We start from the raw sequence: 13,960 nt of genomic DNA, 5'->3' as shown, positions 1-13,960 counted from the left end.
GTCGAAGAAGATGGCATTTTCTCAGAGGAAAACATGAAGCGCGCCATTAGCTCGATTGCAAAGCCATCAGAAAAACTGAACTGAAGCCAATGGGCGCGGCACGAGCTACTTATACGACTGGTGACATCGACACGCTACGGAGACCGTCGAGGAACATGGACGCCACAAGCTCGTGCACAGCGCACGTTGCCAAAAAAATGTTTTGCCGAAGCAGCGAAGCTGGTGAGATACGAATATCATAGATGAGGAATACGTGGGAGGACACAATCCATTAGAAGGGGATCTTTACGTTCAAAGGAGTAGTTTGGTCTATAGACGTCCAGAACAAACGTAAGAAAATGATCCTTCTAGTCCTTCCATCTGATTAGGGACTCATCTCCTTGCAGGAGGAATAATGCAGGCTCTGAGCTATTCGACATGCCGATCCTGGAGGTTGTCACAAGAACAATGTGTGCCCCCCTACTGGAACGAGGAAGTGGCGGTAGAGATCAGTGGCCCAAGGCTCATACCTAATAAAGATGGCTGCTCTATTGAACACCTGTAGGTCCATTCCTCTAATACTCTACCGAGCACGTCACTACATTGACGTGAGTCCCAACCAAGGGGGCGATCAGAGCCCAAGAGCAAATACCAGGCGCCTAAAACACGCACCCCTATGCCACGATGCTCCTTAAAATGGTGTTACCTGTTGGCCTGAAGACCATTCTCTACTCCAGTTGATAAAGAAAAATGTTAGTTACTACAGCGAGCCGCACACCGAGTGGCCTGCTCCAGCGAGCGGATGGTGTGTCAGCAAGGCAACCTCAATCCAGGCAAACGCCCTGGGGATCCAATCCCTGTCTCTCCGGTACACGACAAGCCAACCCCTCAGGCTGCCGCACTGGCCACACAGCAGGCTCGCAGATCGAGCCACTTCAAAACGGTGTCCCCCTCTGGTCGCACAAACGAGGTCAGAAGCACCAGCTGGAGGATCAGTCTCCTGGCCGCCTTCTGCCCTTTACAGTAGTCACAGCATGAGGCACCTCATCATCAATGAAAGATGAGACAGTCTTCACTTGAATTAGGAAGATGGTTTTTAGCATACGTATACAGTTAAGAAAGAATGTGGTAGCACCCAGCTTTCAGGCTTCAACTGCCTCTTGCATTCCAGGTTCTCCCACACATTCTAGGATTCAATCATCAACATTACAGGGAGAGCCTTGTTATGCCAGCCACACAGGCATTCCAACAAGCAGGTGCTGAACACTACATAACACACATGAAATCAACAAGGATGCTAAGTTCGGTGTCATTTAGAAGGGCTCCGATCAGGTTTTCAGGACCTTTCCTACACAGCGCTGGATAAGAGATGCCTTAATGTGATCACTGTGTGGCTTAGAGACAGACAGACATTAAATACTGATGTGGCTACCCCTGCAAGCTTCTTTTTACGTTCGAGGGCCAGCAATACAACAGTCTTGGTAGCGGAGGCTGAATGACTGATGGGGAATGCTAATGGGGTCCAGGGTTCAAAGCACCAATGAAGTTCTTTTTGAGGTCTGCAGAGAGACCGGGCTTCACTGGGCAAGTAAATAAAGATCTGCTGTCGTTCTTCCAATGACAGGTTCTGGGACATAAGCAAGCTGCTCTACTCCATAGGGGTCTTGGCTCCAACGATGATCTGAAGAATGGTTGCAGGAGTCTGCCTCCCATCCAGAATCTGGTTGAAGCTGCCCGCCGCCCACTAATGGAAAGGATCTGGCCACTTCATCTGCCCCACTACAGACACATCTGACAAGGATGTGGACTGGGTTCAGACAGACCCAGCCCCAACATTCGGCCACACACAGAGATCGCTGGAGCTTTCCCAGGAAAGGTCTTAAAATTTAAGGAAAATACGGCCACTCCAGGGCAGGAAGAAGGTCAAGAACAGACAACAATCTTGTGATACAGCCATTTTAGAGTATATGGTACTATAATTGACATTAAGCAGTAAAATACAAAAATGCACAAGACTATATAAAAGCAAATATAAAGGTATCCGCTGCCACCAGCCAGTCCTGGTATTTTTGTGGGGTTGATTAGTAGTGCTACTTTATTGTACCCCCTCAGTTTTGGCCACCTGTGGCACATATCCCTGCCAGTGTTGTGCACTGTGGTGTGCTATTTTCTGTGCAGAGTTGTGTGGGTTGTTAGAAGGGCTATTTAGTGGTGATACCTGCTCAACCCCTCCCACTGACCCCCCCCCCCTGTTCAGACTAATGTATGTCTACATCGCTTTGTCCCCTGGCACATACTGATGTTGCAGCCACCATCGCCACCCTGAGCCCTTTGAGGGTAGGGGGACCTCTTCCCTGTGCCCTTGAGCCACCTGGGACCAATGGTGGTTTATCTGTTCGGTCGCCACTCTTTCCCCTTTAATTCTAATTCCCTCCGTCAGTGGTTCAACTTGGGTCAGTCCTATTTCTCTCCTATGTTTCTGCTAGGGCCCTCTATGGGAACGGGAGCACCCGTGTTCTCCTTCCCACTCGGAGGCCTCTCTACTCCCATGGACGTTGTCTGGACTCTGGCCTAGTCCCCCGTCTTGCCGTTTGTGTGTTGATTCTGTCGGGTGTGGGTGTTGCCAATTCGTTTTCATCCAGTTCTCAGTTGAAGAGCAAAGCATAAATTAGTTTTCAAAAATTGATTAACAGAGTTTGCTAATTAAAATTATTTTGATTAGCAAATTGACCCATTTGATTAGCAATTGTGTACCAGTATTGTTAATATCACCAGAGGTTATATGTACCCAAGAAATGAGCAACAATACAGCAGTTTTGCGTACCGCTGAAATAAGACATTAGTGAGAGGAGTCAGGCCTAGCAAATTTAAACTTCATCTAAATGTGCAGGTCGGGTAACTTAGTTTACCCATTCAACCTAAGAGAAATGCATTCGACCCATAGTAACGGAGGACAACTAATTAAAAATGCTATTTCTATGAAATGGTGCATGTCAATACAAACCCACTTTGTTTGGCACACTGCTGCCACTCAGAGGCTGCACAGTGAAACCTTTGACATTTACTACAAACAAAGTAAATGTTAACTAACATTTTAAAACATCCCTTGTAAATGCCACGCGCCCTTCATAAAATCGACTCGACAATGCGATTGTGGCGAAAAGACTTTGCGAGCAATAGATCAGTGTTTGTAAAATGTAAAAGGTTAGCTGCATGAATGGACACAAACAAATATATATAAATTAAATGGTTCTGAAAGCAGTTTGGACAGCTGTCTCCTGCAGGTGGTAATATAGAATACAATCAATCATAAAGCAAAGCAAGCACTGCAGGCTAACTACAGTGTTTGGTATTGCAAGAGATCTGTAGATGTACAGACTGGATGGAAGTATTGATCACTACTTTGCGTAAGCATCTAGTTTGCTTTGTGTATTAATTATGTAAGAGGAAAGAAAGATACTAGGCATAGTGGATTACATAGAAGACAGAACTGGGCAAACTAAGTGGAATATTGTAGTTTGTGGTCATCTAACTTTCAGGGTGCCTTGTATAAAGCAACAGGGTGATACTTTAGAATGTCAAGGAGTATGGGTTCACTAAAGGGTTGAGCAACAGTTGCAAGATGTATGCAACCTGCTGCAGAACTAGGTTTGCCATCAAAAGCATTTGATCATGCATATTTTCCAAAGGGTTCCCTAGTCAATATGATGCATCTTCCCCAACAAAATTAAATATAGTTGACACTACGAAATTTAGATACACTAACCTTAACTTTACTGTAAAGCATGGAGATGATGCAGTGTTTTGCAAAATGAATACTGTAATTTTAGGAATGGAATTGCAAGACTATTTGAAAAAATATATAAAGTTGACACGTACTGGTCTTTGTCAGACAGGATATAGAACACGTAATACAAGTATCATCCAGATTACTTCTGGTATGCAATTATTTGAAAAAGAAAAAGAAATTCTTGCCTAGCACTCCCACAAATGCCTTTGGCACTTAAGAGTGGAGGAGATGATTACTGCTGCACTTTCTCCCCATTAGAACTGTAAGTAAACAGAGAAGAGAAGGTGAAGAGAGCACCACGGGCAAGAGAGGAATCCTGGGCAAGCTTTCATTGAAGAGGGCAACATAAATAGCTAACTTTGCTACACAAGTTTCCATTTGATTAGCAAACCTTCAGAATTGCATAGCAAATTCCTATGCGAAATTGCTTATTTTATGCCTTGGAAGACTCAGGTTTTTAGGAGTTTTCTGAATTTTAGATGGTCATTCATGGTTCGTATTTCTCTCTGGAGGGAGTTCCAAAGTTTAGCGGCTAGTGATGATCCACCACGTTTTTTCCTTGTATATGGTGTAGGTTCCATGCGGATGTCGTCGCTGGATCTGAGTGTTCTGGTCAGCAAAACACTTCATCTAATGACCTCTCCTTCATAACATCAAGCCTCACAATGAAGGTGTAGCTTTCGAAAGCGCCAACTGGACTTCTGATCAGGTTGTTACGGATAATCAATAGGGCTAGGCCCAAATAATAACAAGTTAAACCCGTCCATGTTGGAGTAATGACAGGTTCTGCTGAGAAAACAGCTAAACCATTAGAGGATGAGGAGACAGATACTTGACAAATTAGGTTCACTGACTAGTGGCTTGCAAACAGCAATCGTTTAATCTGCATTTGTGTCATATTAAGGATGCAACTGCTAATTCGAAGCTATTAGATGATCAAAGGCACCTTGCAATGACCTTTTCATCTTCTGAGTGGTCAAGTAGTGATTGATTGATTGATTTATAGAGCGCTTTACACCAAGGCGCTGTACAATGGAACAACAAAATACAGAGTAATAACAACAAATAACATTGTGAGCAAAGTAACAACTTGAATCATTCAACAACAAAACAGTGCAAAGAGCAGTTGACTGAGAGGGGGGGAGAAGTGGAGTGGGAACAGGAGAGTAGAGGGAGGGGCAGGGGCAGTAATGGTACAGCCACTACTAGCAACGAAATACAGAGGGTTTTAAAAATATGGTAGCCATCTCTTCAGAGTTTTGAGTTAAAGACTACTAAACCATAGCAGATTTCATATTACTGCTACTGGTTTTGGGCAATTTCAAAGTGCCAGAAGACAAAACTTATTTACATTTAAGGAGCCTGGCTTTCCAAATAAACTGTGGACTTTACGGTTTTAATTTGTGCCAATTTTGTAGAGCCTAGAGGCAATTTTGCAAATACGCAGTCACTTTGGCTGTGTCCAGATTGTATTCTAGTAGGAGAGAAATCTCAGTGACAGACACATTTACAAAATAGAAGCCTGTACAAGGGAGTAGGCTTTACATAGGGAAGAAGGTAAAGGTAAAAATAATGGAAGAAAACAGTTTAGCCTTAAGGTACTCTGCAGGAAAGATCGAGCCTGGAATTGAAATTGGGAAAATGACATTAATCGGTGCCGACAGCAACAACTAGGTCCATTGCAACACTATCTGAGGGGCTTACTTGGCCAAATCCAAAAAGCATAATATTACTGCAAATGTTGAATACTACTGTGAGCCTGTGAGCTTCTTTCCTGGATGCTTTGATGTGGTCGTGTTTGGAGAGATCAAGGGCAGCACAGAGGGCGTTGTTCTGGATGGCCTGTAATTTGTTAAGGTTCTTTACAGTTGTTCCCGCGAAGAGAGCATTACAGTACTCTAGTTTTGAGCCGATAATGGCACGGGAGATGGTGAGGCGGTTGTGCGAAGAGAGGAATGGTTTGCTGGTGTTAATGAGCTTTGAAGGGCTTGTTACTGAAAAGAGTGGCAAGGGGTATCTGAAGCAGTGCAGTGATAATGGTCTGTGTACCAATGTGACTGGATCTTCTTTGTAATTCTCACCTCAGATCAAAGTAAGAATGCATAAAAGCACATTTTCAGATTAAAAAGGCAGAAATTCTCAATACACGTATTTTGAGAACAGAGATGTTTTGACCATTTGCTATAATATAACTAAGGAGTATTTAGCTGAGATGGTATGGTGCTGAAACAGTTGTGCAATTTCAACTTTAGTCTAAAGCTACTGTGACGATTCATTAGATGTCGCCACTTCTTCCCACGTAGGAGCCTTTTCCCGAGGCCAGGGAGGCGAAGCCACTTCCTGATAGTCCCCTGGGGGGATTCATTGCTGGAGGATCTCATGGGGATAAGGTTGACCATCTTGGGAACAGCCCTTATGAGAACATCACATCCCCACATACTCTAGCCTCTCTTTCCTCTGCTAACCTCTTTGCAGACAGTAGACCTATAAATGTTCTGGAAAGTACAGAGATGAAGAACAACAGGAGCCTATGTAATACAAGTACTAAGACGAGTTGGCCCCGCCGAGCAATGAAGATGAAACCTGTGAATGAAACTAAGGACTTATACAATGGCAGGACCAGGCACTGCTGGCAACATTGGATACAAATCAAATATGGACTAAACACTGTCTCGGGCAGCCATGGAAGATGGCAGGTGTGCTGCACACCGAACACGGGAGATATAAAACTGCGTCGCTGATGAGGAGGGAGAGAGCTCCAAGGACGCTTTCAGTTCACTGAGTCTACTGATCGGGAGGTCGGAAGGAGCAGGCCGGTGCACAGCAGTGTCAAGAGGAGGAAGGAACGCAGAAAGCAGCCAGGAACCAAGTTGCATAGCTGCAGGGAAGGCAAAACGCCGGAGGAACCAAACTGAATGCCTGCCATCCCAGGAAGTTCTGGCGATGTGGCAAAACCTTCAACAGGGTAAATGGTGGCACAGGGCACCCAGAGCGGACGCAGGCGGCTTACCAAGAGGGTGCATGTAGTTGTCCCTACGCCCCTTTACATCATTAACGCTTGGGTGGCACGGCAGGGGCAGAACGCCTACAAACCTTCTCCTCCTCATTGCAATGGTGGAACAAAGCCAGTTGACCACAAGGGAAGGGTCAAGGACCCCAAGTTCCATAAAGAGAACTTGAGAGGGAGAATCCCCTACAACAGTGGCGAGGATAAACCCTCTTACAGCCAAAGGAGGGTCAGGGAACCTATAGGAGACACGAGTCATCTTCCTTGTGGCAATACTTGGCAGGGGAGTGAACCAAGCGGGCCAGTTCAAAGAAGAAGAGAAGCCAGGGTCTGGCACCCAAAGCAAGAAAGGAATACGAGTCATCTTCCTTGTGGCAGTGGTGATGAATCTAGCGATGTCACCATTTGCCATGGGAGAGTCTCTCCCCATATGGCCAGGGAAGGACATCCGCTATCTTATCCCGACCCTGGGGGTGGCTGGCCGAGGCAGGACCATGTGGGGGGAGACGATCCTAATCGGAGTAAAGTGGACTTGCTAGATAGAACGCAGTATTTCCGTCAGTCAAAGGACCTTCAACCACCTTCCTATAACCCTAAGAACAATCCCTCTCCTAAAAGACTCTTACATTTTACCCCTCTTACTATTCCCTTAAAACGTACTGGGACGAGGAAGAAGAGTCACCTCAATGAAGATCACTTTCTCAGTACTGTGACGAGGGAGAGGAATGGAGGAATGATGATCGCTTCTAATGGGAACCACTCTCGGCTGTCTAGTCTTTCCCCAAATCCTATTGGCTAGAGCCAATATAAAAGCAAGAAAAGACTTAGTAAGTGCAAGGAGCCCTCCGTGGGCGCACCATGTGGCAAGAGTGAAGTCACTCCAGAGAAGACAGACGAGGGAAGACCAGGGCGCTTACTTGGAGGCGGTGGAATCCATTACAGAGGCAAGGAGGAGAGACTGGTTCAGCAGAAGGAGAAGGAGTGGCCCAGCTGACCAGGAGAGCTGTGGTTCACAGTCTGCTGAACCTGCACAGACCCCAGGAGAGACTGGTCCAGTAGAGGGAGAGATAGCTGAGGAAGAAAGTTGGGGCTCAGAGTCTACGGAGCTCAACATGCTGGCAGGCAAGCTCATTCCCTTACCCTGCAGGGGCAAGGCCCATTTGAGTCTACGGAGAGAAGGAGAGGGAGAAGAAGAAGGAACGAAGAGAGCTGCAGATGCAGGTCTGCCTGCCAGTTGGTAACACAGCTGAACACCACGCTGGGGGAAGACACGCTTCCGGCAGACCCCAGAGAGCCAACCCGACCTCACCAAGTCAAGGAAGAGGTGCCAGTGGTTTACCGCAAGCAAGGGAAATGCTGCAGGAACCGCGCATTGGGGAGAGAGGCACAGTGGCAAGACTGCGTTTGGCCAGGCGCCCACCGAGCCAATTCTACGAAGCAGATGGAAAAGAGAGGACGCCAAAGGCAACCGGTAAGCCCAGGGGAAGGGAACGGGTGGCCGGCGCACCAATGCCTTTACTTAAAAATAGAACGAGAGGAAAGAAATATAAACGAGGGGAAGCTCGTAACTAGCGAGAAACGAAAAATTTATGAAGTGGGAAGACAAAGCCTGAGAGAGGCCAAGGAAAGAAAATATTCTGATTGGCCTTGTGAACTTTTGTCAAGACAAGTGACGTGTTGGGCAGGTTAGTCAACCCAGCCTGTTGAACATCTGAGGAAGGGAGCTATTTCCCCCTGATACTACAAAGCGTTGAATGTTTTGGATATAAAAGTCCTGGCAGGATACCAGGTGAAGATACATGTGTACAAGCGCAATATAAATAAAATATATCATATCATAGCATGTGTCTGTTGTATAAACTGTGAAAAGGAAAAGCCATTTATGAACTACAATGATGTGGCTCAAGGGAAAATCATGCCTTGGACACCTTGAGCTATGGTTGTGACATATTAACAGAAGAAGTTAAAGGAAAACAGTAACATTGTGAACTGTGAACAAAGTGTATAAAGAGAAGGAAAGGTCCCTGGGGAGAAAGGTGGCTTTGAATCTTGAAGTAAAGAGAAACCTTGGGGAAGGGAGCAAGATCCTCAAGCTACATGAACACTCTAAGGGGAGGGAGGAAGTCCTCTTGAGAACTTGGCGATTATTTTAAAACTTGAGGTTGAATGAAAAGAACCTAGTGAAGGTGGTTCTCCCTAGAACTGTGAATATTTGTTCATCAGGAAAACCCTTTTTGTTGGATTTTGAACTCTTATGTTGAACTTTGACAATGTATGAGCACTTGAAGAAGACAAGGAACATTACCCTTTGCACCATAGAGTTATTTTAGAGTGTGAGGGCCAGTATAGGATTACGGACACTGGGCTTACTTTCATTTGGACATCTTGACATTGACAGATCCATTAGCTTTTTGTTTAGGTAGGAAAATTCCTCTTAGATTAGGGATAGTGAGGCATTATTTCCAACCCCTTTTCTATTAAATAAAAGTCTTTAGCCAAAACCATGTCTTTAATTCCTGGCTCCTCACACAGTACTTGGCAGGGAAGTCAACCAAGTGGGCCAAGTCAAAGAAAAAGAGAAGCCGGGGTCGCAGACCCTCCTAACACTCCAGAGTTGGGTGTTTTAAGTGTGATGCCTAATGAAAAGAAAACCAGGGGAAGGGAGTAATTCCCCCTGGTTGTAATGAACAGACAACAAGATACCAGGAGAAGGGAGTCATTCTCCTGTTAACCCGAATCAGCGGTGAGCGCCAAAAAGGCCGGGCAAGGGAGTCATTCCCCCCGGACTATCTGAAACTAGACCCAAGGAGAAGGGAGACATTCTCCTGGTCCACCAAGAAAGTATTGTGTGCAACTTTACTATCAGGGGAAGGGAGCCATTCCGCCAGGCAACGTGCGAGTAGAACTCTACTATCAGACGAAGGGAGCCATTCACCCTGACAACATGTGAGACACAAGACGGTTCTAAGATTTGGAAACTGTTTCCACGAACCAGGAATCATAGCCCAGGATAAGGAAGTCATTCTCCTGGGACCACAACAATACTGCCTTATTCTTTAGTTTCTAGTGTAAGGGACAGCAGTAAGGTTTTCTTGATATAGGACTGTGGACACTTTTCAGTTGACAAACATCCTGACAGACACGTGATCTTTAGTTGAGGCAGGGAAACCCCTCATAGGAATAAGGATTGATAGGTTTTATCTTGCTTAATTGTTTTTAAAAAAGTATTTAGCCCCAAACAAGCCACCTTTTTGACATCCTCCTTATTTTACACACTTACAGTACTAAGAGAATGATTAATAGTACTTCAGAATTGTGCATAGACTTAGATGTGGCTGACAGATATTTCTTAAGACTCAAAATAATGCTTCTAATTAATTTTGGTAACAGGCCACAGAGTACTGTAAGACTACTCCTACGTTTAAATCTTTGCTCTATATGAAGTTAATGTAATCTTGTCAATTTCATAAAGGAGGGTCGTCTTAGGATCTCAAGTCCCATTATAAACTAGGATTCTGGCGCTTTACCAGGGCTAAACATACCATGAACCACTTATACTGTTGCCTTTTGTGGTATATGATTTAAAGTGGGGCTACTTCTTCTATAGCCGTATGCTATTCAGTGGTTGAATAGTTTAAGAATGGCTTCTAGATCATATTATTTATTTCTAAAAGAAGTTCCAGCACATGACTTAACATTTACTCCTTTCCAGGGCTCACTCTGGCTTTGCTGATTTACCCTTTCATGGCCTTCTCCTCGGTACATTTTAAACTTTACAACTTTCACTGTTTACAACCTCCCATGCGCTCTTCTCCTACATCAGCCAACATACTCCACGTGAGATGGCTCTCCAAGAAACATAGATACACCATTCAAAAACATCTCCAAGTAGTTTAGTCCATCCATGGATTGCCTGCCCTGCCCAAACCTCCCTTTACTTTCGATCACAAAACCTGCAATTCACACCCTACTAAATTTGACAGTTCCCCACCAACCACTTTACTGCTTCCTGCTTCCACTACTTGAGCTTCCATGCACCCCACCGCTAGAGTTCCCTACGTATGGGTGTAAAAAATGCAACCACTCCCCCAGCCCTTTAAGAAGGACCTCACAACACTGCAGGAAGTAGCAAAGAAGCCTGAAGGCGAATCATGCTCTGCTAGTTCCAATGTCCCCATCTCTATTAGGCTCCTGCACTGTACAAAGACAAATAACGATACTCATGGTAACATTAGCAGTTTATAATTTTAATAACAATTTTTCTCAGCTTGCGTCATACCCACTGAACACTCCCATGCAATGCTTTCCCCTTATCCACTGGGTCTTTAAGCTACTCAAATTTCACTTTATTTTTGTGTAAAACACCCTGTAATAGACTTCTCTTTTTACTGTCCAGTGTTTCTCATCAGCATGCTCAGCCTCTTACTGAATAAATACAAATACTTCTAACTTGTAAATAGTGGACAGAGCTAGAAGGTCAAGACATACATTGTGGCACTGTTCACTAATAATACTGAGACAGGGAGTCCTAAAGCTACCCTCAATTACGGGTCAAAGGGGAACTGGATGATTGGTGGTTTCCTCTACATCTACTGTGAATAACCCAGCATGGAAAAAGCTTTCAGATATCACAGATCTCAAAACCATGAATCATGCCTAGGAAAGGGACAAGGAATTTCCTACTTGCAAACTTGGACTGACATTAGCTGCAAACCTTACCACTTTCAGACTCGTTATTCTTGGATATCCCTTTAGAAGTCATTGTGGTGGACAAAAAGGATACAAAACCTTTTCAACCACAAACAAGGAAATAGGACTATACAAGTCGCTGGCATAAAATGGAACAAACCTTTAAGAGTACCTCCTAATCTTAGCCTCATAGTGATAAAACAAACTGCAAGAGAATGATGAGAAATACAAGAGTGTACATAACTCGATTACATACATTTTTCAAATATGGTAGCAGAGTTTTACTGACATTTTAATTGTTGTATTGTGTATGGCTGACAAATAAAAAGAGCTAGGTCACAGCTAGTTTGGCTGAAGGTGTGTCAAGGCTCACAGGAGGCCCATTCCAACATGATGGTTGGAGGCCCCTCTTGCTTAGAGCAGAGAACAACTGTCTGAGGCACAAGGGGGATGCATACATTATAATGGAGACAAAGAAATATAGGCCTCTGATTATCACAAGACGACTAGCCAGCTGAAACGCTAAACTTCTATTGAAAAAGTATTACTACTTTGCCAGCAAGGTGCTAATGTAGAGAAACCACAGTAAAAAGGTACAGCAAAGGCCAGAGAGAGGTGAAGACCGGAAGCAAGGCAGCTTTATAATGTACGCGCTGCAAAGCGCACCTTCCTGAATAAACGGCGAATATTGCTGTGTCATTAGAAAGTTGCCTGCCAAACTGGGGACTGTTGTTGGGGCCCCCATGAGGCTCAGGGCCCCTTTCAACTGAAGGGGTTAGCAGACCCTGATGCTGCCCCAGGTCACAGCTAATGCACACAGAGAAAGAGGAATCTACCATAAATTGAGAAAGCAGAGTTGTACCTTTTTATGTGGAATGAGTTCTAGGCATGCCTGGTACACTTGTCTTGTTCTCTCTGGATCCTGTATAAAAGACAGAAAGGGTTTAACATGTTAAGGGCATACATGCTGATGTGCATCAGGCACGTTTGTCCAATATGCCCTTATTTTTTAAATAGCTTTTGCAGTAGCAAAAATGACTACAATTTTTCCAATAAATGTAAATGTGCGTTACAAATTGTTAAGTGCTAAAACACAGAATTGTAATACATTTTGGGTTGTAATCTTTTTGAAAGCATGCAACAATCTCTTAAAAATATGTGCGCCTTCCTTAAAAGATATAAATAAATATTGAGCTGAATTAAATTAAATTTGCAAAGCAAGTTTCACATTAGTGGCAACAGCCCAAATACTTCCATAAGTAGGTCTTGAAATAAAACACTGATGTCAGCAGGTAACCTACAGGATTAACACTCAAATATAAGGGCTGTTGAGTTTTTAAGAATCTAAATATGTACCTGTATGACCATCCTTGAACATTTTATTCCTCAATTCTGTGGTAACCTGGTCTTCACATTCTCCATAAATAATGAGTTCTTAAATTGCCACTTTCACATATAAAATCTGGGCAGAGGTGTTTGTCAAGGATTCTGCTATGGCTGTTAATAAACTAACTTCACATATGTAATGAAACGTGTTTTTCAAAAAGGACATATTGTTGGTAACTTAATGCAGCAGTGCGCGTGAGTGCAGTATATTTGAAGATTGTCAGTAACACAAAAAAACAAAAAATGCATTTTGTATATAAAAGCAAATTATGCCTTGGAGCATTGGGCTTTTGTGCAGCTATTTCTGAGACCCTTGCCTGTCTTTCTCTATATGTACAAAGATAATTTCTGTATCACATTAGAATGAGATGCAAGTCATACGCTTTTCACTGTGAGAATCAAAACAGTTATCAGGAAGAAGCTCCTGTATTTAAGATAAATTCTAATGCTGTGATAACATTTCCATGAATCTTCAGCAAAGTTGCCAGATGACTAAAGTGCATAATGTTTGTAGTCCCTTTGAGTAATGTCACAGATAGCACAATAATCACTCCAACTCTTGGTTCAAGGGTTTTTAATCGAAGCTTCAATGGGCCCTAGGGCCGCCCCTCTATCTCTTGTCTGGTAATTAATCTTCCCCCTAGCCCAGACGTTCTTAAAAACGGGTTAAGTGCCACTGAGTGCTGACCCTGCAAAGCGGACTTACAACAAAGATGACAGTCTTGGGAGCTGGCTGTCTAAACTCCCTCAGCGACTTCCTAACTGTCCCTACTCTATTCAATTATTAGTGATATATGGGGATGTGGGATGGTGCCTTACAAACGCTGTGTGTGTGATTCAGACTCCTAACATGCCCACTCTTGCCTCTCACTGCTCTACCCTCTCCATGTCTACTCCATCTCACTCCTCCCTCCACTTTATCATCAATGTTTTCCACTCTAGCTATATACGGCCTCCACCCTTTGATCTTACTCTTCCTTCCACTGCTATACTACCCCTTCACCACACTATGACTCCCTCCTTACTGCTCCGCTCCTACTCTCTCCTCCACACTTCTACTCCCCTTCTCCCACCAAATTAAACAAACACCCCCCTTTCACTCTGTAATA

General features: G+C 44.1%; 1 protein-coding gene across 1 annotated transcript in view; it reads right to left on the bottom strand.

Annotated features, from left to right (window-relative positions):
* The window catches only part of CRNKL1 (crooked neck pre-mRNA splicing factor 1), a 752,702-nt gene that overhangs the window by 315,451 nt on the left and 423,291 nt on the right, over positions 1–13,960 (bottom strand). The window contains exon 9 of the mRNA XM_069608075.1: positions 12,328–12,387. Coding sequence (XP_069464176.1) covers positions 12,328–12,387 — 60 coding nt within the window. The remainder of the gene's footprint in view (positions 1–12,327; positions 12,388–13,960) is intronic.

Source organism: Ambystoma mexicanum, chromosome 4q (genome assembly GCF_040938575.1).
Source record: "Ambystoma mexicanum isolate Mex_15411 chromosome 4q, UKY_AmexF1_1, whole genome shotgun sequence".
NCBI classification, from domain to species: Eukaryota; Metazoa; Chordata; class Amphibia; order Caudata; family Ambystomatidae; genus Ambystoma; species Ambystoma mexicanum.
Note: the sequence above shows the minus strand (reverse complement) of the source record. Positions and strands in the feature narration are given on the sequence as shown.